Source organism: Beta vulgaris, chromosome 7 (genome assembly GCF_026745355.1).
Source record: "Beta vulgaris subsp. vulgaris cultivar EL10 chromosome 7, EL10.2, whole genome shotgun sequence".
NCBI lineage: Eukaryota > Viridiplantae > Streptophyta > Magnoliopsida > Caryophyllales > Amaranthaceae > Beta > Beta vulgaris.
Window position 1 is genome coordinate 48,995,323 of NC_079208.1, and position 26,743 is coordinate 49,022,065.

The following is a 26,743-nucleotide window of genomic DNA, read 5'->3' on the forward strand; positions in this document are numbered from 1 at the left end:
GGGGATGGGGTTCGCAACAGCATGGGAAGGGGAGGGGGTTCACGACGGTAGGGGAAGGGGGTTCGGGACGGTAGGGGAAGGGCGACTGCGGGTGGGGAGGGGGGCTTCGGGGGTGGTGGTGGTGAGGGGATGGTGAGGCAGTGGAGGGAAGGGATGGGGTGGGGGGAGGGGTGGTGGTTAGGGTTAGGACTTAGGATATTAGATTAAGGTCAGGGTTAGGACTTAGGTAGTTTAGGATTAGGCTTAGATTTAGGTTAGTTAATTATGGTTAGAGGGGAGATTATGGGTTAATGACTAACGGAAGTCTAACACGTTAGTCAAAAGAGTGGTTTGATGTATTTTTTGAAAAGTGGAGGGTATATGGTGAATTTCAAAAGTTGATAGGGTATATGATGCAAAAATAAATTTGTCAGGGATATATGGTGAAAAAACGAAAAATCAATATGAGTTTGTAGATTAGTTGGTTAGTGTATTTATATCTCAAAAGATGTTGCGGGTTTGAGTTTTAACACATATTTTTACTATTTAATTTATCTCAATTGTTTGAGAAGGTGAAGAACATGCGGCAACATGACATTTGTTTGCTTTGGATTTTAGATATTATATGAATTTCCATTTCTAATACAAATTTACAGTAGGACCAGAAAGTAGCACAATTGGTACTTCAATAACTATTACATTTCGATCAGTCTTTATATTTATATTTATATTTTGTGAGGGGAACTGCAAAACCTGAAACCAGTTAGAAACGTGATTAGGATAAAAGACGATTTTATGCACAAAAAGTCAGTATCAGACACCAAAAATTCTCTCTCTCGCTCTTATTCTTCTTCCCTCACTTTCTCTCTCCTCCTTCTCCACCCTCTTGAGGAGTTGCAGGAGTGACACACAGCCATTAACGATAGCTGCTGAAGCTTCAACAAAATCAAAAGATCTTATCTTACATTTCATTTTAATTGTAAGTTTCAATTTGAAATTTCCATTTCTAACTCTTTCTCTCTCCTCTTTTACCCGGATCTCAACCTTTGACTCATCTGATCGTTGATTAAAATGCATTCAATTGTCTGTTTGATTTTCTAATTTCATTATTTGTTCTCTAATTGATTGTCGCTTTTTTTTTTTGTGTTGAATCGAATTAGTCGATAGAATTTTGGTTCGCGAGGTTTAATTTCTGCTTTCCATATGAATGTAGCGATAGTAATGTGCTAGATGGATCCGAATTTTATAATGTGAAAAAGAAAGATTCAGAACTAATTATTTCTGTACGAAGTATGAGTCTGGAAAAAAGGACGATTGTTGAAGTAATTTTTGTCATATAATCATGGGGAAGAATAGCTTGTTTTGATTTAGTATGATCGATGGAAGATGATGTAAATAGAAGGGAGTTTAAAGATTATAAGATGAATTTATGTATACAAATGAAAAAGTGCAGGTTGTTATCTTACAAAAAGAGCAATGCTCATGTTATTTTTAGTTTTTTGGGCTTATTGTATTTATTGGAGTGTCATTCATTTGCACAGCGGAGTCAGTAGAAGAGAAAAAAAGAGTGAAGTCTTGTTTGAAGTTAGAAATACGAGCTTGTAAGTGAGAAGAAACTGGACGAGTTGCTAGGTTTCCATAAGCAGGTTATGTTGGAGCTTTGTATCTGAATGAGGTGAAATCCCCCGTTATCAGGATCTCTGAGAGGCAGTTGGGGGTGTGAAGAACAGCATTTCAAAATACAGCGACCAAGTTCAGGGGGTGAGTTCCCCCAAAGTGGCGAGTTCAGCCCATTTCCAGTGGCTAGGAGGGTGAATTCCACCCATTCCATCATGATGGATGATATGGAGACTGGTTCCATGGGGCCTTACCAAGATAGGCCCCGCACTTTTCCCGACATGCGCACCAAACCTTACACCCCCTTGGTAAGACTTCTTTCCCCATAATTTGGCAATTTTGTTGGGCAAAGATGTTTTGATGTATGGATTTAGTTTGTCTTTTTTGTACTTGATCTGGGGTCAGTTCACTTTTAGAACTGATTAGCCATTTGATGATCTTTTGCCAACAAAAGATACACAATTGTGATTACCCCGAGTTGATGATTCAATCAGAAAACAGGTCTCAAAAGTTACACTATTTTGTGGGATATATGTAAAAGATGGTGATACCTTTTCTGGATTCTTAGTGTGGAGCCTTTTTTCCATTATGAAGCTGCATGTCAGCATAATCATTTGCAGGCTTTGTAAAAAGAAAATTGAGTTTCTTCAGAGAATAGAGTGTCGGAGCAAATGAGAAACGATTCCCATCATGTGGTAGGGATTTATTGATGGCAGCTTGTTAGCATCTAAGTTCTTGTAAAGAGATGCTTATGACATCTCAACAACTTGAAAATTGCTTATACCAAGGAACTATGATGTGAAACAAATGTCATATATGGTCGCGACGAATAGTAAATGCTGTTATGAGAAGTGATTTGGGATATTAAAGTGGAGTGCAGAAGACAATTACAACGATCTAATTTTGAATCTAAACCGTGTATGTCTGCTTTTCGTACTTGGAACTAGAACCTGACAGGAGAAGCTACATACCAAAATAAAATGTTTCAAGTGAAAGTAGTATGATCTTCTTTTCCAATGCTTAGAGAGTGGATTATGACATTCCATGTTGCTTACCCGCACTGTGCACCAGTTTGATTTTACTGCTTTGGGCTGTAAGTTAATAGCAGCGATGTTGTGTTGGAACTATGCGGGTCTGTTGGGTATCCCTCTGTTCTTAATTTTCTATGAGTGATATTGAGTTAAAGTTTATCTATATGTAATATTGTAATTATATCTGTCTCATCTCCATTTTTATATTTCTGGATCCATAGTTCCTTAATAGGAATACAAGATGTCTTTTTTAGCAGTAGTGAACTTAGTCATCAACATCATCATTATCATTACCCAGTGCTTCTAAAGAGACTTCTATCCTCTGAATGGTAGGGGTGATTAGCTGTACACAAGCTTACTATTAAAAAGGCTAACTTTAGTTCATCTTGATCCAATACGTTATAATATCTGCAACTATAGAATAAGAAGTTGCAGTGATTTCATGAGCCATTTTGATATAGTATATTGTTTCATGATCTGAAAGCAAAAAGCATGGTGAATTTTTGACCCCATTGGAAAAAAATCTGTGTACTTGAAGTGAAAGCATAATAATTTATGTGTCCCATGTATTGAGTATGGTTTTACATGAGTGTACATATGCTTATCAAAATAATTTGTTGCATCTTTCTCTTATAAATAATGGAATGTTATAAGATATGTAGAGGAGACTTAGCCACATTTTGCTGGCATCTTCATGGATATAAATATAATACAAGGTAAATTAAATGAAAATAATTGTTATGTATTGCTTAAGGGAGTTGCATATAAGCATGTAGATGAGAACAATATCTCAATGCGAGTGTACATTTTAGAAGTTAAACAGAATTAAGGACGGGCTTGTAGCATATAGAAACAAAGCTGATAGTAGGAAACTTAGAATTGAAGATAACTTGCTAAGAACATCGAATGGGAAGCATTGTGTATCTCTGTTGTAGTGTTGTTTATGATTTTCCTATAGAAGTTTAAAATGATTAAGGAAAATAGGACACTAATGGCAAAGACTCAACATCTTGCTGTACTTTTTGTTTTAGAGTTGGTATGAAGGCTTAAAATGCGAGGGATTACTATAACTCATGGAGATATGTCATGTAAACTTTCATTTGTTTGTTTTACAGGAATTATAACTTGTCTAAAAAGTTCTTTCTTGGTTTATTTATTTTTCATCATTATTGGTTTTTCTACCTCTATTTTTACTTTTACAATGTAATTTTTGCGTGGATATATATTATTAGAATTCCTGTAGTCTTAAGGATTAGCTATATGTATTACACTTCTACAGAAATTTTCTATTTGGAAGAAGTGTCGTGTAATATGCAAAACAATTTATAATATATCCACCTATATAGTACGACCTTTGTCCCAAAATATCTTGCGATCCGCTTCTGATGCACCTTTGATCATTAATGTATCTAATTACAGATTAGTAAAAAAATCTGAAAATTTGAACAAGTTGTATTGAAAATACACATCAAAATGAATTTCACGAGATTGTACATGAGATCATTTTCTGTTATATATTTATTGAGGATTTATGGTCATACTTTTCACTGTGACCGGGACATTGCCTGCAGGAGGGAAATTATGGAATGAAGGGAGTATTTCGCTTGTCATATGAAAATATTCTCTTCAAAGTATTAAGATGAAATGGGGACATAATATTCTTTTCCCTATGAGAAAAAATGTTGTGTGATTTTTCTTTTCTTTTAAAATCGACATGAGCATAAAAATTGTATAAAGCAAGTTGCAGCATTCTTAATTATCTGTTGTTGATTTAAAATTCCTGTCATCATGTGTGAATGATAAGCAAAGGCTGCTAGTTTTAAGATTATTGTCTAGGAAGCTTATCTTTTCAGATGTGCGGTAGCCTAGTTAGTTAATTAAAAGAAACAAGTTATTTGTGGTATATAGTACTTCTCTTTGTGAAAAAGTTGCCAACTGTGAAAAACAAATCAAATTGTCCATCTGTAGGATAGTAACCTAACTCAAATTGTGGAGAATCAGAAAGTGTACTTTATGGATGGAGGCTTGGGTGGAGACAGTTTGATTAGCTATGGAAGGCCAACTTCCAGTGATTATTTTAAAGATGCTATGCATTTCAGTTTCCCTGTTTCCTTGTGTCTCCAGCTGTTGGCCTCAGTCTAAGAAATGTACATGTGTAAATTTAATCATGGACTGTGCTAACAGCTCTTTCTGCAGGTTTTTCAAATCATTATGGGGTTAAACACTCGTGTACTTTTTATTCTTATGCTTCTGGCCTTCGGAGTTATCTTCTATATCGGAGCGAGCACTTCTCCAATCATTGTATTTGTATTTTCCATCTGCATCATCAGCTTCCTTTTGTCAATCTATCTGACAAAGTGGGTTCTGTCAAAGGATGAAGGACCTCCAGAAATGGCCCAGGTGCATATATTACTAATATCTCTCACATGTATTCAGTTTGTTCACCTTCCAATATATTATATATATCTAGCTGGTCTGTGTATAAATTGTGAAATGTTAATTTCTGTTTCCAATATTTGTTTATTTTTAGTAATGAGTTTCTCTCATATCTATAGAGGAGTATCATAGGGGGTTCTCTAATTCCTCTTTCTCTCTTGCTTGATTATGTAATACTGAAGGCTTATTAAAGACACTAGTAATTTGCCGAAATGAGCCTGCTATATTACCCGGGGGGGGGGGGTATTGACTTCTTTTTTTAATGTGACTAGAGCAGCGATGTTAATTTTTAGTTTTAACTTTTTGTTTTGTGGGTGGTATTGGGGAGCTCGACAGTTGAACTTGATGATTTCATAAGATATTGACATTGAAGTGGCTGACTTGTCCACCTCTGCTATATTGTAGTGGCTAACTTGTCCTCCTCTGCTATACTGTAGTGGCTATGGCCTGTGAAGATAAGTCTGAGAGGGTAATGCTCCCATCTGAAAGTTTGGGACCAATGTCTTTGGGCTGAAAGGCTTTCTTATTGTAGTCATTAATATAATTTTGATGGGAAGTACACTGGAGGATGTTTCCTTCAGCATGGCTCTGCTCATTACCTTCATAATAGTTGTGCAAACTATGTTTTAGACAAAAAGAAGGAACATGGAGATCTACTGTCTATTCTTCTCATGCTGCCTTTGCCACTCAATATTGCTTAAGAGAAATTTGTCTGATTGTTCTATGTGAGTTTGCATTACTGCCTTCCATATTCTCGTTTCAAAGAATTAAATAATGAGAGTTTTCTTATATTGATACCTTTAGGAGCTGTGAATTTATTATTCCTTGACAGTATTTCAATCTTTCACAGCTGCTTCCCTCTTGTCTCATGTAGATTTATGTCAAATTTATTACCATCACTGTTGATTTAAAGATGATACAGTCTGCCACTTAGTATGACTTGTTGGTTTTTTTTTTTATGTCCTGTGTGGTTCTCTTGCTAGATATCATATGCTATACGTGATGGAGCTGAAGGCTTTTTTAGGACCCAGTATGGTACCATCTCCAAAATGGCTGTTCTGCTAGCCCTGGCAATTCTCAGTATATATTTGTTGCGGGATAGGACTCCCCAACAAGAAGCTGCTGGTGTTGGGAGGTAACATGTTTTCTAGTGGTGTAACTGAAAAAAATACTTTTCTGCGCAATTTGCTTGTGTTTAACCATTTTATCCTTTTCTATTTATGTTCTGATGCAGGATTTCGTCTGCATTTATTACTGTTATTTCTTTTCTATTGGGAGCTTTATGCTCCGGTATAGCTGGATACGTTGGGATGTGGGTGTCTGTTCGTGCAAATGTTCGGGTTTCTAGTGCAGCAAGGCGGTCAGCTAGAGAAGCCTTACAGGTTGGTGTCTATAGCTTCTTCTACGGTAAAGTATTTCTACATATGCATGAAACTTATGAGATGCGAACAATAAATGCAGATAGCTGTTCGTGCTGGTGGTTTCTCAGCTTTGATTGTCGTTGGTATGGCTGTACTTGGCATCGCCATCCTCTATGCCACCTTCTATGTCTGGTTGGGTGTGGATTCACAAGGCTCAATGAAAGTCACAGATTGTAAGTGTGCTCGGTTCCCCCTTTTTTTCTGCCTTTTCTTGTTTGTTGAACATAATATTCCTAACATATTGATCGTTTGATCTTAGGCGTGCAACAAATTGGAGACAACTTCTTGCTTCATAATATGCCTTGTCTAATTATTGTGTTCTTGTTTGATCTTAAATTCATGATGCCTATGATTACGCTCAGAGTTTCCAATGTTGGTTACCACCTTTAAGTCCGCGATACTTATTACGACCGTTAAAAGGAAAAAGAATATTGCGTCTTCAGTTGCAAACTTCTTATGTTTTTGCTTAGGAGAAAAGTTCAAAGACTCACAAGTCCATCGGTTCGTTCCAAACTTATGCACAAAGACTGTTCAAATGCTCTCAAGTCCCTTTTTGGCTCAAGGATATTCCTCTGAAAACATGAGAAGCTGTCTCACTAGCATAGTTTCTGTACTGTATCGTGGAAAACTTCCAAATCTGGGCAAAAGGAAGGAGAACATTAGTCGTTTCTTCTAAAACTTAGTAGTTAGGTTGAGTTTAAGATGGTGAAATGTTCTTTCACTCGAATGGACTTTCAGTGACGTTGATTGGTATTATTTGCATACAAATTCAAATAACTTTGTATATGCATATTATACTTTTTTGACGGCTTCTTCATAGCTCACAGAGTAGCCTCCGCTTCAAAGGTGGGAAATCAGAGACATATGCTAGCTGTTGTGTTTTTTGGCTTCTTGAATTCTTTCACTCCTGTCACCAGATTGTCACTGTAGGTCTGTAGCTATTAGTTCATCCTTTCGGGTTGGTAGATGGTAGTTACACAAGTGGTGTATGGATAATGTTCATCTTTGTTCCTTGCTAGTTCATTCTTTATTAGATTGCCGTGGCTATTGAATGGAGATGTACAAGAAAAACATATCTTCTTTGCAATTAATTCATACATGTGCTGCTAAAGTTGGCATGATAATTAATCCTTGAATATTTATTTTCCAGTGCCTCTTCTACTTGTTGGGTATGGTTTTGGAGCTTCCTTTGTCGCCCTCTTTGCTCAATTGGGTGGTGGTATATACACAAAAGCAGCTGATGTTGGAGCTGACCTTGTTGGTAAAGTTGAGCAGGGAATACCTGAAGATGATCCTCGTAACCCTGCTGTCATTGCTGACCTGGTATATTATTCTATGCTTTCGGAACTGAGCTTTTTAGTTTCTTTTCTTGTTTTGTATGTAATAGTTTCATGCATTGTCAATGACCAAGAGTCCAAAACCAACTGTAAGTCCTCTCCAACATTTGAAATTGAACTCATGCTTTCCTGGTAAAACCTTTAAGTGAACCAGTTTTCAACTGAAATTGTGAAGTTCCCGACATTCTAAAAGAAAATTTTAACCTCTCAACCCCGCAGATTGCAATTAGTCACTGCATGCCTCTATGTGACATTTGATGATGAGGATTGTGTTGTAATCTTATATGCGGAGTAAATTTTTGGAATGTAACTATGTCAGAGAATGCACTGGAACTTCTGCAGCGCTTTTGTGTTGTAGTATTGGGAACCCCTTTTGCTCATATTGTGACAACTGACAAGTATAGGCTAGCTAACTATCTGGGGTGCTTTATAACCCAGTGTTGATCTCGTAAACAGGTCCGTCCCCATATTTGCCCATCCTTGCACTAATTAAGTACTTGCATAGCGACTATTTTACAGCGACCTGCACAATAACAAATATATATATTTTTTGAGCAATGCAGTGCAATGGGGTGCCTTACTTTTGCAGTGGCAAAACTATCCTCAGTTTTGCTGTGATATTCCTCCTCATACTTACTCTTTCTTGTATTGGGTTTTTCTTGGGGTTGGGGTTGGAATTTCTGAAGTCACCAAGCTCCATTGAGGTGAATTTCATGTCCTTGGTTCTTTGCTCTTCTCTGTCTTTTGTGCCGTTTTTTTTCACATTTGGGAAATTCTAAACTGAGAGTTAATCATATTACAACTACATTAGTCTTGAGAACGTAAGACCTTAAACAGATCAATGGCAAAGCCTAAGTGTTGATCTATCAGATTATGCAAGGAAAGTGGAAATGCTGCAGCTTATGCCCCCAAATAGAAGCATCCTTCTCTCCTTCCTTTTCTTTATCTCTAATCTGATTTATCTGTGGTGCTTTTCCATGCATATGCTGCTCGCTGGTGTACTGTGGCTATCCGAAGGTTTTTCTGGAAACATGTTATGATTAAATGAATGATGAAAAGTGAAAGTAATGATGCTTGATTTACAGGTTGGAGACAATGTGGGTGACTGTGCTGCTCGTGGTGCAGATCTATTTGAAAGCATTGCTGCGGAGATCATAAGTGCCATGATATTAGGTGGGACAATGGCACAGCGTTGTAAAATTGAAGGTACATACAACCTTCGCAGAATGTTTTATTACCACTAGCAGCACGTTGGTCTTTGCATAAGATGCTATATGTTATCTGTGGCTGTCTCTTGAAATCAAACTTCACCACTCGCTCATCTGAGATCTACATGTAGAGTGTCTCAATAAAAATGCATCATTGTGCAGTTTCTTGCATCTTATAGATTAGCTGTCCTTTTTTCTGCTTACACAGATCCATCTGGCTTTATCTTGTTCCCTTTGGTGGTTCACTCCTTTGACCTTGTCATATCTTCTGTGGGTATATTTTCAATAAGAAGCACACGAGAAGCTGGTATGGCCGTAGAAGATCCAATGAGAGTTCTTCAGAAAGGATATTCTATCACCATAGTATTGGCGGTTATAACTTTTGGTGTGGTAAGAGCAATCTTTGACTTCTCCACTGGTCTCCTCTATCTATTGGTCATTTTTGAATCTATTGTCTCCCATTATTTCACTTCAGCACTTTATTCATTAACTTTAGGCATAGTTTGGGATTGAGTTCTAGGCTTCTTACTAATTGTTCTAACAAGAGAGGGGGGGGGGGGGGAGCTCCTCATTTTTTGATAGTGCTGTTGCCAAAAAAGAAGATTATGATAGTTCTTGATCCTCGTATTTGTCTTGATGTTTGCAGTCCACACGCTGGTTGCTTTACACGGAACAGGCACCTTCGGCTTGGTTGAATTTCGCATTATGTGGGCTAGTGGGAATTATAACAGCATATCTATTTGTACGGATCACCATGTACTACACTGATTATAAATATGAGCCAGTACGTACACTGGCTCTTGCAAGCTCAACAGGCCATGGGACTAATATAATTGCTGGTGTCAGTTTGGGACTGGAATCAACCGCACTTCCAGTTCTTGTTATCAGCGTTGCTATCATTTCTTCTTTCTGGCTGGGTCAGACTTCAGGATTGCTGGATGAAGCTGGAAACCCTACTGGTGGACTTTTTGGAACAGCAGTGGCCACTATGGGCATGCTCAGCACAGCTGCTTATGTCCTGACTATGGATATGTTTGGCCCAATAGCTGACAATGCTGGTGGAATTGTGGAGATGAGTCAACAGGTATCTTAAGATTGTTATGTCTATATACGATATGCTGTCTTGGCTCATGCTAAGTTGCTAACAGAATATCATATGCTTTGTTACAGCCCGAAAGTGTTCGAGAAATTACCGATGTCCTAGATGCAGTTGGGAACACTACAAAAGCTACCACGAAAGGATTTGCAATCGGATCTGCAGCACTCGCTTCTTTTCTTCTTTTCAGTGCTTACATGGATGAGGTGGCTTCATTTGCCCGTGTACCTTTCACCGAGGTTCGAATATGCTCAAACCTGGACTTCTTTGCTCATCTCTTTGTGATCTTCTAATGTCCCTAACGGATAAATTCTATTTTTCAGGTTGACATTGCAATTCCTGAAATTTTTGTTGGTGGTTTGCTGGGCTCTATGCTTATTTACCTCTTCAGTGCATGGGCCTGCGCAGCTGTTGGTCGTACAGCTCAGGAGGTAGTTAATGAAGTCAGAAGGCAATTTATTGAGAGGCCTGGTATTATGGTGAGTATTCATCTGTTTGATTTGATTTGTATCATGTCTCTGGTACTACTAAATGATTTTCATTATACTACAGGATTACCAGGAAAAGCCTGATTATGGTCGGTGTGTGGCAATTGTGGCATCTGCTTCATTAAGGGAAATGATTAAACCTGGTGCTTTGGCCATTATATCACCGATAGTGATTGGTAGGTTCTTCATTTTTGTGTACTGGTATTATTTGTCTCTGAAAAAGAACTGCTTTACTATCCCTCCCAGTAAACTTTGACAGTTTTAAATACTTCGGCCACTGTCACTGCCACTGCCACTTTGCCTATTGACTTAAGTTGGTGTTATACAGGTCTTATTTTTCGAATACTGGGACATTATATTGGACACCCGTTACTTGGCGCCAAAGTTGTGGCTGCATTCTTGATGTTTGCAACTGTTTCTGGCATTCTTATGGCTCTTTTCTTGAACACTGCTGGTGGTGCTTGGGATAATGCAAAGAAGTATATAGAGACCGGGGCTCTGGGAGGCAAGGGAAGTGACACTCACAAAGCTGCCATTACTGGAGACACGTAAGTTACAATATATTTTGTGATCTCCTTTAAAAATTTATATAAGATATTCTGCTGCTCGATATGGTGCGTACAATCTTTAAAGATGTTTTTAGAAAGAAGAATGTCTGATTCTAAGAATTGAGAATTTTGGTAGTCGGTGTTCTTTTCTGCACTATTTCTACCCTGTTCTTGTACATGGGCTGCTTATTCCTGCATGCACTTGTCATACTCAACACTTTCCAGTTTTCTTAATTGTGGGACCCTGATGTGGCTAAATATTCCTGCTACAAGTTTCCTGTTTGACCGTGAGGTTTAATTGGGCTCTCTTTCTAGAATGCTATTAATGATCATTCTATTGTGGTTTGAATGGTAAAAATTAATACGAATGATCAACATATAAACTTCCCTAGTTTGACCTGCAATGACTCAACTGGGAGATCCTTGTTGAACTGACAATACCTACTGATATCTTGTATTGCTTGTTGAAATGTTGAATGAGGAGTATATAATGTGATTAATTGGCAGTTTGTTGAGGATCAGAGGAATAAAGAGTTTGCAGGTGATTATGTAATTATCTTCAACCTAGACCTTTGTAGTTTCAATGCCATGGAGCAACAGTGTAATGGAGCAGTTTATTACTCTAGCTTTGACAGATGGACTTCATTACATTATCATTTTATTTATGGGGAAGGGTGGTTGTGGCTGATTTGGGTGTGGGAATTGTGGATCTATGTTATTAGTGGTAAGGGTAAAATGAGGGTGGATGTTAGTATGTTACGACGTTTGGGTGTGGAGTTGTGGTTATGGCCTTATGGGGGGGATAGTCTTCAAAACCCATGTCGGGGGGAGTCAAAATGCCAAGTTGGATTTAGGGAGTCGGCAAATGCTGCTGTAGGCATGAGCTCACTGTAGATCGAAGTGTATGAGCTTTGATTTGAGTTCCACAAATTTCCTAATTGTTTTTCCTGTAAAAGAATCGACTGTGCGCCTATTTGTTTAGAAATAAAGCTAAGTGTACAGTGTACATTTTTTTTGCAAGTTTCACTATTAACTAGTTATTAGTCCCGGGATATGCCCCAGGTAAGAAAATATTTCATTTATTAATATAATACTTTATGATAATAACACTAAATACAACTTAGGCTAGTGGTTAGAACTTTAGTATATGTACTTGAGGTCTCGAGATCAAACCCTAGACTATGCAATTTCTTAATTTTTTATTGTACGTGGATTACATGAACTAAAACTCCCTAGGGAGAGCGTCAGTTTCTTGTTTTCGCATGCCTTTTAATATATTTGTATAGATGTTCTATGGCAGGATTAGAGCCAACTATTATCTCTTACCTATTATCTTTTGGTGGCTCCATTCGTTTTGAGATACTAATACTGTCTACATTTTGCTTGTAATATTAGTCATTGAAGGCTCTGAATTTTCTATTTGCTGCTATACTCAAGAAAGTCTGTTTTCATTGCTTGCAGTGTCGGAGATCCTTTTAAAGACACAGCTGGACCGTCAATCCACGTGCTGATAAAGATGCTTGCGACGATTACTCTGGTTATGGCGCCTGTATTCCTATAGAGTTGTTAATACGAACATCCAGATTTAACTAGACAAGCACCCTTTTCCTGTCTCTCTCTACTCCTTTTCCAGGCCTTTGATGTAGTTAGACTCTAGAGGGTGCCGAATTATTTGTGGAGTTACTTAGTTACAGAGGAATATCTTTTGTTTTCCTAATTTTGAATAAGAATATCTCTTTAGGCGGAATCTTAAAAATCTTGTATTGGTCCTTTTCTGTAAATGACAAGGAAATTTTTAGCAGGTGACCTGAGGACAATAGCAAAGAGTTTATAAGAGGTTTGTCCACAAAGCTTTTGATTGCTACAGCCTACATTTTTGTTCTGACACCGAGAAATACTAACGTTTAGCAAACACCCACCCCCACGTACTAAATCCCCCGTTAAAACTTTATAACCTTTTACAATTTACTTTCTTTGTCCTTTATTAGTTTATCCGTTTTTACTTTTTATATTTATCGATGTAAAACTTTGAGTAATAATATTTCTAATTATGTATTTGTAAAAATTAAGAAAAATTAATATTTCAAAACTACATATTGAGATGAATCAAACGATATCACACATGATTATATTTTCCTTACATATAAAGCACAAATGATGGCGAAAGTAATAAAGATGAATAATATTATAAGTCAAAGTGGATAAACTAATAAAAGACAGAGAGATTACATGGTAATCTTCTCTTTGTATTTCTTATTTAAAATGACAATTTTGACTAATTTAGGGGGATTAAACCCCTTGAACATCTCTACTCTTTTTCCACCTACTATGTGGGGAATTATTTATGTATGATTCGAGTGGATGGCTCCTTAAAATTAAAAAAAGACATGAACAATTTAGGTGTGTGGAAGCATGTAGCATTACAAAGAAGCGAATGGAGGTGGATGATCTATGTAGACGACTAACATAGTTGTTCTCATCTTAATAGGATTAAGGCTTTGAAATTGCTATTATCGATGGCTTAAACTAATTTATTTTGGTAATAAATTGATAAAAAGGTGTCTTTGAAGAGGAGCCATATAACACTAATAGTTAGTGGGCATGCTACCCACAAGGCACTAACAACAATTATTATTTATTTTTTCAAAAAGTTGCCTTAATGTTAAAGATAAAAAACCATTTTCATTAAACAAAAGAATTTTTTTGCCAATTGCAATCCTTTAAAGTAGTCATTTTGTTAATTGCAGCCCTTTCATTTCAATCTCTTCAATTGCAACCTTAAATAAACCAAATGCTTTTAAGTTGCAGCCTAAAAGACGTAAAGATACGTCGAATTTGGGATGTAACTTACAAGAATTTGGTTTATTTGAGGCTGCAATTGAAGAGATTGAAATGAAAGGCCGCAATTGATAAAGTGATCACTCTAAAGGGTTGTATTTGGCAAAAGATCCTAAACAAAAATATATAAAGGCGACATTTTGTCAAAAACTAAACATGTGATTTCTGATATAAATTAAAAAGGTTGCATTGATTTGCGTTTTTCGATTCAGCTTTTTTCCCCAAAAGTACAATTGGTTATTTATAAGAATCCTTGTTTGTGTATTTAGAACATGATAAATGAACCCCTGTTTGTGTGTTCGAAATCCTTGTTTTTATTCAACTAACCACTGTTTATGTATGTAAATATTTATAAGAATCCTTGTTTGTGTATTCAAAACATGATAAATGAACCCCTGTTTGTGTGTTCGAAATCCTTGTTTTTATTCAACCAACCCCCTATTTATGTATGTAAATATGTTGAAATGACGATATTGTCCCTGTTAGTAGGCAAGTTACCCACTAACGATTAGCATTTTATCACCCATTCGTCTATAGAATCTACTCAACGAACTTCATCAACCATAAAGAAAAATCCAACAGAATGATGCACCAATGTTGTTTACCATATTCTATTTGTTCAATTAAATTAATTCTTTTTTCTAACTTATAATTGTAAATATAAGGTGTCACAAAAAATAAAAAGAGTTGTAATTAGTTAAGATAGATTTAATTATACTAAGATAAGTTCAATGAAATGAAAATTTATACCCATCTATTATAGGTGGGTAGCTATTGAAATTGAATTTGAATCATGCTAAAATGAAATGAAAATTTATATTTTAGAATCTAAGTCAGAATTAATTTCAAAAAATAAATTACTTTAAAATACTATCATATAAAAATTTCCAAGTATCTTCATCGCATATTAATAAACAAATCGTGTAAAATTCGAGAATACTTGTCAGATTATAATAGTTACTTCTTTCCCAAGGCTTTCCATTCTCTCTAGAAATCGTAGGCCCTAAAAATCAAAAATTTACCCTAACCGTCGCATTCATCTCCCTCTTTCATAGCTAATTAGTCTAGCCATTTCATTTTGTCCTCAGCCGGACATTTCTTTCCATTTCATCTTTCTTTTTCCTTTACTGTTGTCCATCTTTCACCGACGATCTGTCTCGGGTCATCGATGTCGGTGTCTCCAGTGTCAAGGTGTCTCTTGAGCAACATTGGCAGTGGTTGTTTTGCTCGTCAGTTTTAGGTTAGGGTTTGCTAATGGGTCTCAGTTTTCGAGCTTCGAGTTCTCTGTTCACTCTCAGGCTTGCTCTTATGAATGATTTGAGACCCTATTATGTTTCAGTGATGTTTGTATTGACTCCCATGATGGATTACAAGGTGTCTTCGGTTGGACATGGGAAAAAGGTGTTTTTGCTGCAGCGAAACTTCTACTTGTGTTAGACTATGCTCCTTTTTCTTCTTTTCTATTTAGTTGAATGTTTTAACTTGTAACCCATCCTCCAATATACTTTAAATTGTATTTCTTTGTAGAAACACCTCCTAGTTTTCTTTCCTAATTTAAAAAAAAGTTATACTCCTTTCCCACTCAATATTGAGGCCCAAAAACCCTTTAAGCCTAAACATCCTTCCTCACTCTTCTCCAATTTAACTTCCTTCTCCCCAATTCTCCCCTAAAAAGGACCAACAAGCAAAATTAAAATCTTATCTTTACCCCAATTTAACTCCACGCTCACACCAATTTCCTCCCCCCAAAAAAACAACATTTTTCACCAAATTGAAAAAAATGGAGCAACCCCAATTCCCAAACTCCTCAACTTCTTCCCAATCAATGCAATCATCACCACCACCTTCAACCACCAACAACAACAAACAGAAGGTAAAGCTTCCAACACCAACAGAGCTAATTACTCATTACGAATCCCAAGGTATGAACTCTCATGAAGCTTCCATTAAAGTGATTGATGACCTTCAACACATGCTTTTTAAGGTTATTACTTCTGGAAGAGGTAAAAAAGATAAATTTATGGGTGAATCTTCTAGAAAACTTGATACTGCTAATACCCGTCTTGCTATTATTGAAATGAAGCTTGATTCTAAACCTGGTTACCCTCAAAGTCTTGCTATTGGTGTTGCTTCTGCTGCTACTTTTACTGCCATTTCTGCTATTTCGCCTCATCTTACTGCTGCTATCTCTAGTCTTTGGACCTCTGTTAAGGGTTCTACCAATACCTAGAAATTAGAATGTATGTCCATTTAATTTTTGTTGGTGTTTGAGAACAACAAATAGACGGGATTTGATTTCAGGTCTTGGGTATTACTATCGAGAGACTTTACCAACTAAACTAGATTGTATTCAAAAATTACATCCTTTTCTGATTTGTGGGTGTTTGATTTTTGTAATGTTGTTGGTATTGGTTATTGTTAGAGTATTGAAAAATGAGAATGGAGGATTTATGAATATTGAGTGGTTTTGTTTTCATTCTATTTTAGGTCAATTTTTTTATGGCTAATTCTAATTGTTGATGTGTGCGGAATCTTTTGTGTTATAAAATGAATGATCAATGGTCTAATTACATGCTAACAGTTAACAGAGTTTAGATATTACCTAATTCTATTTTATGTTTTAGGAGCTACGAGGGTTGTACATGAATAAGAATATTTTTGTGGATAGTTCGGAATCGATTTGGTCAAAGCTTGGTTTGTTAATATACCGAGTTATAATTTCGAATGATAATTTAAATACTTAACATGTCAAACTCAAATTATAAGTTATTTCGTGCTTGTGAGTTGTGAGTTGTGACCTTGTTAATTCAAGAAGAGTGATAAATGTCTTCCAATTTTTTTTGGAAAAATGTTATTTCTTCGCGGCCCTCTATCTTACAGTTGAGTATGGCTAAAGGAAAGTGAACGTAAAGTTTTTGTGAACAATATATGTGAATTGTGATGTACATATACCATGTAATACAAACGTGTTGAAAAACTCATGCCGTCATGCGTATATTTAGAACATGTAGAGCTCATTTGTTGAACAAAAAGTTCAAAATTTAACTGCAAACTCTAAACTCTAACTGCTAAATTCTAAATTCTATTTGTCAAACAGGATCTATATGTGATATCTTAACAATTGACTAATCTGTCATTCTTCTACAATTAGGAATGATGCTTTTAAAAGTTGACTGATCTGTTCTTGGACTATCTGGTGCTTAGTAACAAGTTTCTAATTTGTCTATGTAAAAATGTCTAATCACACCCACACCATGAGACCAACATCAAAACGAAGGCACAAACATTTAATAAGTTTATATAAAAACGTTGCCCTTGGTTTAGCTTGAGCATCTAAAATGGCAAACACAAGAATACTCTAATTACAGCAAAGCAAAATATATATATATATATATATATATATATATATATATATATATAATATATATATATATATATATATATATATATATATATATATATATATATGACAAACTTTGTGTCTTTGTATAACTATAACCAAGAACATGAGCATTATGATGATGACTTCCGTTTTTTGTGCAAATAATAATAGTGCTTTTGAAAGTTCAGCATTGCCCACACCAAATGCCATAAGCTAAGTTCTGGCCACAGCGCAGCAGGAGAATACAAGAGGCACCTTTCAGTTTGCCAAAGAAGAAAATTGCTAAGTCTTGTCTCGCCTGAAGTTCGGATTAAAATGTCCGGCTCCGGTGCTATTGACATGTATATTTTCTTCTCTATATCTGGTAAATCAACATCCCCGTTCTTACCACAACTTAGGTAACACTCTTCAACAGCATGAGCAATCTCGTCTGTTGATGTATACGCGATACATACTAACAGATGCGTTGTTGTATTCTTAGCTGTTATCTCCATGGCCTTGGTTGCAGCAACTTGAAGTTCTTCACTTAACAATGCCAAGTTCCCTACAAAGTATATCCTAACACCATACCTTTTGATAAAAATATCATCCTCAACAAATGCTTCTATTTTCTCTCGCAGTAGTTTCATCAATCTCTTAACTTCTTCGGGTTTTCTTCGAAAATTGTCGATACTAAAGCCATATATAGTGATGTACCTTACACCAAGCTCATAACACTGCTTTATAATTGACGTAAGAGCTATAAAACCTGGCCTATAACCATTTTTATATTCAATGTTATTCTTTTTGGCATACCTTCTATTTCCATCCATGATAAATGCAATGTGAATTGGGAGAGGACCAACTGCTAGAACATATAAAATGCATCTGAGAAAAAAGTTATAGAGATTTCTCAATACTTGTTTTGCATCAACTTGTTTATCGATCGACATTTCGACTTGAGGCACCTGTGGATAACAAGAGCATGAAATGTTCAATTGCTCATCATATTTGATCATGCAAAACTTGGTAATGTAAATTAGTATAAAGTGTAAAGAAAGGATCCCTTAAAGAAAGTATAAAGAAAGGAAAGTGTATTGAGAATGACTTCAAATTTGCTTGAAACCAAAAACAATGAAAATAAAACGCATTTAAATGGTCACACTCAAAGGGGGAGGGCTAAAGTGTGTTCCCAAATATAGCAGTTTCATAGGCGAGTTGCGTATGAGAAATAGGGAATTGGAATTTAGTTGTGCCACTTTTATTTTATCCTATTCATATAAAAGGCATACTCATTCTTTGCATGCATTTCTCATGTTTTCCCTCATTGTTAAAACTCACATGTGCCCATATTATAATCAGCTTATATGGTAATGTACCTTAACCATTTTCTTGCATACAAAATATTCACACTCTACCTAGGTCTAAAACTAATTTATGTAATGTTGCGTAACGAATTACTAGCAACAATTGTATATTTTACCTATTGTTGCTAGTAATTCGTTACGGGAGAGTACATATCTTTTACGTGGACTTGAGTAAAGTTTTGCGATATTTTTTCATTCAGATACCATTGAGATAGATATTTATTAAATAAAATCCTACCCTAGGTAGCTATTTCTAAGCTAAATTTTTTTTTTTTGCCCGGACATGCGCCGAGTAATTATAATTTTCATGTATTAATATTTCACTTCAAAATTATAACACCAACATTACTTGGTTTAATGGTCAAAACTTTACTATATAAGCTTGAAATCACGAGATCAAATCTTATACCATGTATTTTCTAATTTTTTAATTGTACGTGGAGTGCATGAAACAAACGTTCTAAAAGATACTGCCACGTGGCACAATTCCTTGTTTAGAAATAATTTTTAATATATTAGTATAGATTTCCAGAAGTTCGTTTGGTATTATAGTTGATTTTAAATTTTTAGTTTAAAGATTTAAAAAGACATGATATAAATGTTATAATTAACTTAAATTTAGTCACACTTATATTGATTTTATTTATTTTGAGAACTGAAAGCCATAAGTTGCAAATTGTATTTTTTTTGTTTTTTCTATTTTCTATGATACTTTTAACCTCGTGTTTCTAAATAAGTTGAAATAAAAGAAAACAAAAAAAAAAAACCAAGATCGGCACTAAAATATCGATTTACAAATTAAGATAAGGGTCTTTTTTTTTGTAAATTTAGATATTTGTCTATCAATTAAGCTTTTACGTGAATTCCAATAATCAATACCAAAACACTTCGTCTTACTACCAAAGCATTAAACATCAAATAGACTAATGGAGTGTTAATATCGATGGCTTACTCAACTATGTATTTACAAATATTTATAATAAGGAATATACATAAGAAAATAACAATAAGGATCACACAAAAAAATTTAGGGGGTTTTTGGTTCAAATAGAGGAATGGGAATGAAATCAAGTCGAGGGAGATATTGTAACAATAATTGTTACTTTTATTGGATGTTTCATACATGTTTGGTTCAACACGGAAATAAATCAATTGTAAGATAATAGAAAGGATTGTTTTTTGAAAGAGAATATAGAAAGGATTATGTTTCTTTAATTTGGAGGGTAACATTTTAGGGTCCGAATCCTCTAGAGTTTTATGAAAACTCTACAAAGTAATAAAATGGTTAACCCACTATCCAAACCAAACAAAACGTAATAGATCCAGATTATTGAATACGTTTATAAGCCTTAAAAAATCCCAATCAAACAAGGCCTAACGTGAAAGTGCAAGAAAATCAAGAGAAAAATCACCCACAATGCACTAGAAATTCCAATGATGTATATTACACAAGGATTTACAAGGCTTTCAAGTTATACCACCGATTAAAACCTAATCAGTATAAAATTTGAATCACTCTTGTTCACACAAGATTCCCTTGATTCGATACTTGACCAATATTTCATCCAAATAATCACATCTTGGCTTTCTAATACCACAACTATGATTTGGCTTTTAAGTTGTACCCCGATATAACTAATCACGATAGAGCTCGAATCGCTCTTGATCACATAAGATTCCTTTGACCCCATTGGCGACTAATATTTCATCCAAACACTCACATCTTGCCTTTTCATGTCCACAACTATTATTCTCTCATTTAGTAAAAATAACTTTCAGACATAAATAAGTTAAGTTTGCATAAATAAGTTAAATTCGCCATATTTAGTTTTGCTAAAGCAAAAATAAGCAAAACTTAAAGACACATGAGGGTAGGGATGTTCATAAAAAACTGAAATCGAAAAATCGTATCGAAATACCGAAAAATCGGTTTAAATGGGTGGTAACCATATCGATAAAAAAAAGTTTTGACGGTACGGTTACCGAACAGATAAAAAATAACGGTTAAACGTTACGGTTATGATTTTTCAGTGAACGGTTACCAGAAAAATCAATTTTTTAAAAAAATCTCTATCTCATTATTGTGAAACATTTTTAGACAATTACATTAATTTTAATATTTTGTTACAAAGTAATAAAAATTAGAGAAAGTATGAGATTATTTGAAAACTTTACTACTAATATAAACACTATAATAAGGAAATGGTTGTGAATTCTTAGGGCCTGTTCTCCCCAGCTTCAATAAGTTCAGTTCAGTTCAGCTCCAATAAGTTCAGTTCAGTTCAGATCAGTTCAGTTCAGTTCAGTTCAGTTCAATTCAGTTCGATTCAGCTCTATTCTTTTATAATTATTTTGTTAAATATTATTATTATGTTGGTATAATTTATTTTACTAATTACTCTTATTATTATTATTTTTTTATTATTATTATTATGATTATTATTATTATTATTTAAATATATATCATTACTATTAAGTATTATTATTATTATTATTATTATTATTATTATTATTATTGTTATTATTGTTGTTGTTTCTATATATTATTTTGTTTATTATAGCTTTACTCATTATTATTACTATTATTATTAGGAGGAACATGATTTAGGTCAAAGCACAAATAAACCCACTTTTTTTAGCCCATAAACCAATCAAATCGCGTCAAGACTGTTTATGATGTAATTTTTGCGGTCCAACCCAATCATTATTTTTATTACTAAATATTTTTATACTATTAAATCTAATTATTAAAATAGTAATATTAATTTACTTCTTAGATATTATTGTTATTATATATCATCATCAAGTATTAATATATTAATACAAATAATATAAAATAATTATTATTAATTATCATTATTATCATTAATTATTATTATTATTAATTTATGATTATTAATATTATATATTTATAACTATCATTTAAAAATATCCAAAATACTATTATCATTATTATTATTCATTATTATTACTTATCTTTATAATTATTATTTAATATTCATATTATTCTTGTTTAAAATATTATTTATATATTTATTACATTCAATTTATTTCAATTCAATTCAAGTCAGTTCAGTTCTTTTATGCCGAAGAGAACATGCCCTTAGTTTTAGATATATTTTTCAATATATTTATTATTCACTTCATAATACATCTCATATTAGAGAATATATAATATTAAATTATATAAAAACTAGAAAATATATATATACATTAAGTAATCTCTATTATATAAGTCAAGGGAGGAGGTGTGATATCCTCTTTTGAAGTGACTAAAATACCCTTAATGATCTAATTAATGGAATGAAAAAAATTACAAAAGCAAATCATTTAAAAATTCTCACTCCAACTTGCCATTTAAAACAAGTTTAAAATGGCATATGCATCAAATACTGCAATCTAAAATTAAATGGACAAAATATTTATACCTTATAAAAAAAGATGCCATACATAACGTGCACATGAAAAGTCTGAACATTAACTACCTTTGATACTCTTTAATATTCATTCACAAAAAAATTAATGTTAATAATCACTCACAACCTTTTTATTTTTTTACATCAGCGAATTAGTATATCTAAATTCATCTAACTGTTGAATTTTTCACATTTAAGTTTAATCATAAATAAAGTACAAATGGAGTATCTAATAGAATAATAAATTTTGAAATTAACGCACGCATCGCGTGCATATGAAGCAATGAAGGCTAATATATAATAGTTGAGGTTCTAAAGAAAGTATGAGCATCAAGTAACAATAGGCAGACAGAGAGAAGTGAGGAAAGAGAAGCAAAAATGGCATTGACGAACTTCATACTGACGGTGGCAGGAGTTGGCGCCGCCATCCTTCTCCTTCGCAGCGACGTCAAGAGTTCCGCCGCCATCTTCCGTCGTAACGTCCGCCAGATTCGTAATTGGATTGAAGAAGAATCTCTTTCTTCTTCCTCCAAGTAACTCCTCTCTCACCCTAGTTTCAATTTCTACTTATTATTTTTTATGATGTTCATATGAATTTCTGATTCTTGTTATCTGGATTAATCAAAATTAAATTAAATTAAATACTTTTTTTAATCAATTTAATCATTCAATTAACTAGAAAAAGGAATTGGATGTGATAATTAATTGCAACAGTGTTAATGTAGTTCAATGTTGAGAAAAAATGTTATAATTTGGCGTTAATTTTCTTTCGCTTTTGTGATTTTGATAATGTAAGAACAGTGGAAAACACCTACTTTCTTGTTTTTGTACCAATTGGATTTATGCTTTGTATTTTTTGATTTGAAAATGATCAATCTGTAAATTGAAGTTTGATAGAGTGTAATATGATAGTTTTGGCCAACAAACATCAGTTAGTTTTTCGATACTGAATTGTTGTTGTTCAAACTAATGATTAGTTTGAAGGATTTGGTGTTTAGTTCACATATCTTATTTCAGTCTCACTACAAAAACTTATTGATCAAATGCTATACTTCAATGTAATTTAGCTTTTCTTATTGTTTGTTATTCTCTTACTCGTTTTCAGTCTCACATTTCAGACTTGTAGATGTCTTTGCCCATTTTCGATTTATTTTTTCGAGGATCTCTTCTATGCTAATGCGGGATAAACCTAGTTCTTCCCTTGATAGATTGTTTAATACATAGTTTGACCGGCTTTAATATCAATGTAAAGGAATAATGATATAAGTTCAGGTGAAAATAATTGTAATAACTATTATGGTCTGTTTGGATCAGGGTTACCTAATTCGCGGATCGCCTTGAATCGCGGAACGAAAACAGGAACCCGATTCGCTAGTCGAAAGAATTTGGATCGCAATGGGGTTCTTTTCGGAACGGATTTAGGAACATAATTCAATGGAACATACTCCGTCCTCTATTAGTTTACCCCTTTCTTTTGCACATAGTTTTAGGAGGAATAGTATTGTGGGGCATACAAAGAGAGAGAAAAGATTATTTATACTTAAAGTTGAATATATGTGTGTTGAAAAGTTTGTGGTCCCATTCCAAAAATAGCAAATAAAAAGAGAGAGGAGTAAACTAATAAGGGACACCCTTAAAAGGAATACGGGTAAACTAATAGAGGACGGAGGGAGTAATACGCACTAATTATGATAAAAAAATAAAATCAATAATAGAAAATATGTAATAGTAAACAAAATCAAATATCAATAATCAAACTCTCTTAGTTCAATAAAAGAAAATATACTTAGTTCTCAATTAGAAAGAAAAACATAAAAGACAAATAGAGATTCCATCACTAAACTCTCTTAATGCTCCTTCACAAGACACTCAAATCAACCGTGCCTTTTTACTTCCTAGCATCGCATCATCAGTATTAACATCTTCCTCATCCGAATCTAGTTCGGTCCACCTCATCTCCTCTAGTTCTAGAGGTGAATCCTCCAAACAAGAGTTTTCAGGATCAATATCCCATTTACGATGGGGCCCTGTTTTGTAGCCATCGTTGAATTTGGAGATAAGACGGAGATTAGAGTGGATATACACTACCTTGTCCGTTCTTGAACAATTGAGTCTATTCCGTTTTAAAGTAAGAATATTCCCGTAAGTACTCTCTCTCGGCCGAAGTGCTAGTGATAGGTTGTGCTAACACCCTCTTGGCTACCTCTGCCATATTAGGTGTTTGAGACCCATAAACACACCACCAATCAATGGCATCCATTGTGACAGCCTCAATCTGAGCATGAGGCATATAATATATCCTCTTTTTTAACTGAAATTCAGCAAACTCATCTAGTAACTTCTTCTCTTCGTCAGCATCTTCGGCTATTCTCCCAAAAGCTTCCATGCAACCCAATACAACTTCTTTGTCAAGATTAGGAGCCTTTCTAGTATAATCCCTGGGAGCCAGAGTCTCAAGATATATTTCATCATAAAAGCGTGGTGTAAGAGTGAAACCCAAACAATGAAGAGGTATGGTCATCTTATCCCACCTCGTCACCACAATTGTTTCCATTTTAGGAAAATCAGTTTTATATTTGCTAGTGCTAATGATATTTTAATTGACCTAGCATGTTATGCATTCTTTCATAAATTTCTCCCATCATAGGTCCATCACCATCACAAAATTTCATCTTGTAAACTGGTTTCATGATTCTTACTACCTATTGGACTTCACCCCAAAAATCATCATCATTAATATTTTGAACAACCAATCCCCCAATTGTTTTAGTTGCTCCATCTTGTTTCACGAGCCACTCCTTATAAGCCATTAGAACAATAGTTGTTGCAAGAGACTCTCTACGTTGAAGCAACCTCTTTAGCACTGTGTAATGTGAGCCAAATCTGGTTTTTGCTACTTTCAACAGAATCCTAGTTGAATTTTCCTTAAATAATGCTAACAGGTAGTTGTGGCCTCTGAAAAACTTAACTATTTGTTTCCCACACTTGTAAGTGTCTTTTATCCAATGCAAAGATTCAGCAAAATCTTTAAAGACTAAGTTCAATGTGTGAAATACGCAAGGAGACCAAAAGATATGTTTATGTACCTTTTCAATTTCTCCTCCGACAGCGATACAATTCTTTGCATTGTCTGTCACCACTGATAGGACGTTGGAGGGACCGATTTCTTCTATAGCAATGAGCTAAAAACCAGCAATAAGTTTACCTGTTTTCTCGACCCCATTAAAGACCCCAGAATACATAAACCTATCACTAGCTCTTCGACCGAGAGAGCTTGGAGTACTTAAGGGAATATTCTTACTTTAGAACAGAACAGACTCAATTGTTCAAGGGCGGACAAGCTAGTGTATATCCACTCTAATCTCCGTCTTATCTCCAAATTCACCGATGGCTACAAAATAGGGCCCCATCGTAAATTGGATATTGATCCCGAAAACTCTTGTTTGGAGGATTCACCTCTAGAGCTAGAGGAGATTAGGTGGACTGGACTAGATTCGTATTAGGAAGATGTTAATATTGATGATGAGATGCTACGAAGTAAAAAGGCACGGTTGATGTGAGTGTCTTGTGAAGCAGCATTAAGAGAGTTTAGTAATGGAATCTCTATTTGTCTTTTATGTTTCAGTTTTTCTTTTTAATTGAGAACTAAGTATATTTTCTGTTATTGAACTAAGAAAGTTTGATTATTGATATTTGATTTTGTTTACTATTACATATTTTCTATCATTGATTTTATTTTTTATCATAATTAGTGCGTATTATGTTCCATCGAATTATGTTCCTAAAATCCTTTCCGGAAAAAAACCCCATCGCGTTCCCGTTCCGCGAATTAGGTAACCCTGGTCTCAACTCCCATATCTCATGCTATATATGGGTGTGTGAATGTTGGCTTTGTGTTCTTTCTGCACACTCTTTATTGACTTGATGATAATGATTTTTAATCAACATTTCAGTGCTATACACTTTTTAATAAAAGGCATGATTGAGAAGAGTTTTGGAGCAAATTACTTCATGTGATATTTTTTCTCCTTTTGTCTTCTCTTTGTTGAGTGACTATAGTGTAACTTTTCTGTAGGGCGGCAGAGAAGGTCAAAACCAAGCAAGTGGAAGGACAGGTTCATCAGAAGGATGTTCCCAAGGACAATTAATTCTAGAAAGTCGCCTGCTGTAGATCTCGAGGTTCTTTTTTTTTTTTTTGTGAGCTGTCCTGTACAGGCCATCACGGTTATACTTAAATTGATATACGTGTTTTGGTTTGCTACTTTGTAGCATGTTGAGATTTTTGAGATCATAGATGGTGCTTTGGATTTGTAGAACTGCTGGTTGCTAACTTCAGCAGTTCTGGTAGGTTGGTAGTCTTCTAGATCGCACAAAACTTTAGTTGGCCATTTTATGGTTGATAAGAGTCAAGAGGTGTACAATTAAGTTAAGTTGGCATCATCGAAGATTGAAGAAATGTCTAATTCTCATGTTATTGAATCATGCATTTTGGCAAGGAAATGAATGGAACATCAAGTAATAAGCTAAGTTGCCATTAGTAGTTTCTATGAAACTGTATAGTTTTACACCTCTAAGATTCTGTTCTTTGATGTTAGGTGTT

At 34.7% G+C, this 26,743-nt stretch overlaps 3 protein-coding genes across 4 annotated transcripts; 2 read left to right on the forward strand and 1 right to left on the reverse strand.

Annotated features, from left to right (window-relative positions):
- The first annotated feature begins 731 nt into the window (after positions 1–731).
- On the forward strand, positions 732–12,995 carry LOC104908681 (pyrophosphate-energized membrane proton pump 3). 2 transcript variants are annotated; one of them, XM_010697823.4, is made up of 15 exons: positions 732–958; positions 1,521–1,904; positions 4,824–5,027; positions 6,047–6,198; positions 6,298–6,445; positions 6,525–6,657; positions 7,635–7,807; positions 8,907–9,027; positions 9,238–9,419; positions 9,676–10,113; positions 10,200–10,364; positions 10,449–10,604; positions 10,678–10,789; positions 10,942–11,161; positions 12,623–12,995. In XM_010697823.4, exons 2-15 carry the CDS (start codon positions 1,812–1,814, stop codon positions 12,720–12,722), a joined length of 2,397 nt encoding a protein of 798 aa, XP_010696125.2. In that variant the 5' UTR covers positions 732–958; positions 1,521–1,811; the 3' UTR covers positions 12,723–12,995. The 2 variants fall into 2 exon arrangements, with proteins under 2 accessions (XP_010696125.2, XP_048490125.1); XM_048634168.2 differs by lacking the exon at positions 1,521–1,904.
- A 2,678-nt stretch (positions 12,996–15,673) lies between these two features.
- On the forward strand, positions 15,674–16,456 carry LOC104908680 (hypothetical protein). The gene has a single exon (XM_010697822.3). The coding sequence runs from the start codon at positions 15,780–15,782 to the stop codon at positions 16,227–16,229; it is 450 nt and encodes a 149-aa protein (XP_010696124.2). The 5' UTR covers positions 15,674–15,779; the 3' UTR covers positions 16,230–16,456.
- Positions 16,457–17,505: 1,049 nt separating this feature from the next.
- Positions 17,506–24,697, reverse strand: LOC104908679 (dehydrodolichyl diphosphate synthase CPT3). The gene is made up of 2 exons (XM_010697821.4): positions 24,347–24,697; positions 17,506–18,328 (listed from the first exon to the last, which is right to left on the reverse strand). The coding sequence occupies exons 1-2, from the start codon at positions 24,695–24,697 to the stop codon at positions 17,513–17,515; spliced, it is 1,167 nt and encodes a 388-aa protein (XP_010696123.3). The 3' UTR covers positions 17,506–17,512.
- Positions 24,698–26,743: the final 2,046 nt, after the last annotated feature.

What these genes read in the sequence shown, in the direction of transcription:
- LOC104908681 (XM_010697823.4), top strand. Translation starts at nt 1,812, where the DNA reads ATGATGGATGATATGGAGACTGGTTCCATGGGGCCTTACCAAGATAGG. An exon ending in CAGCTAGAGAAGCCTTACAG is followed by an intron (nt 6,446 to 6,524) that starts GTTGGTGTCTAT and finishes CAATAAATGCAG; the next exon opens with ATAGCTGTTCGTGCTGGTGG. An exon ending in GCTGCCATTACTGGAGACAC is followed by an intron (nt 11,162 to 12,622) that starts GTAAGTTACAAT and finishes CATTGCTTGCAG; the next exon opens with TGTCGGAGATCCTTTTAAAG.
- LOC104908680 (XM_010697822.3), top strand. Translation starts at nt 15,780, where the DNA reads ATGGAGCAACCCCAATTCCCAAACTCCTCAACTTCTTCCCAATCAATG.
- LOC104908679 (XM_010697821.4), bottom strand. Translation starts at nt 24,697, where the DNA reads ATGGAAACAATTGTGGTGACGAGGTGGGATAAGATGACCATACCTCTT. An exon ending in AAACACCTAATATGGCAGAG is followed by an intron (nt 18,329 to 24,346) that starts GTAGCCAAGAGG and finishes TGTTATCCACAG; the next exon opens with GTGCCTCAAGTCGAAATGTC.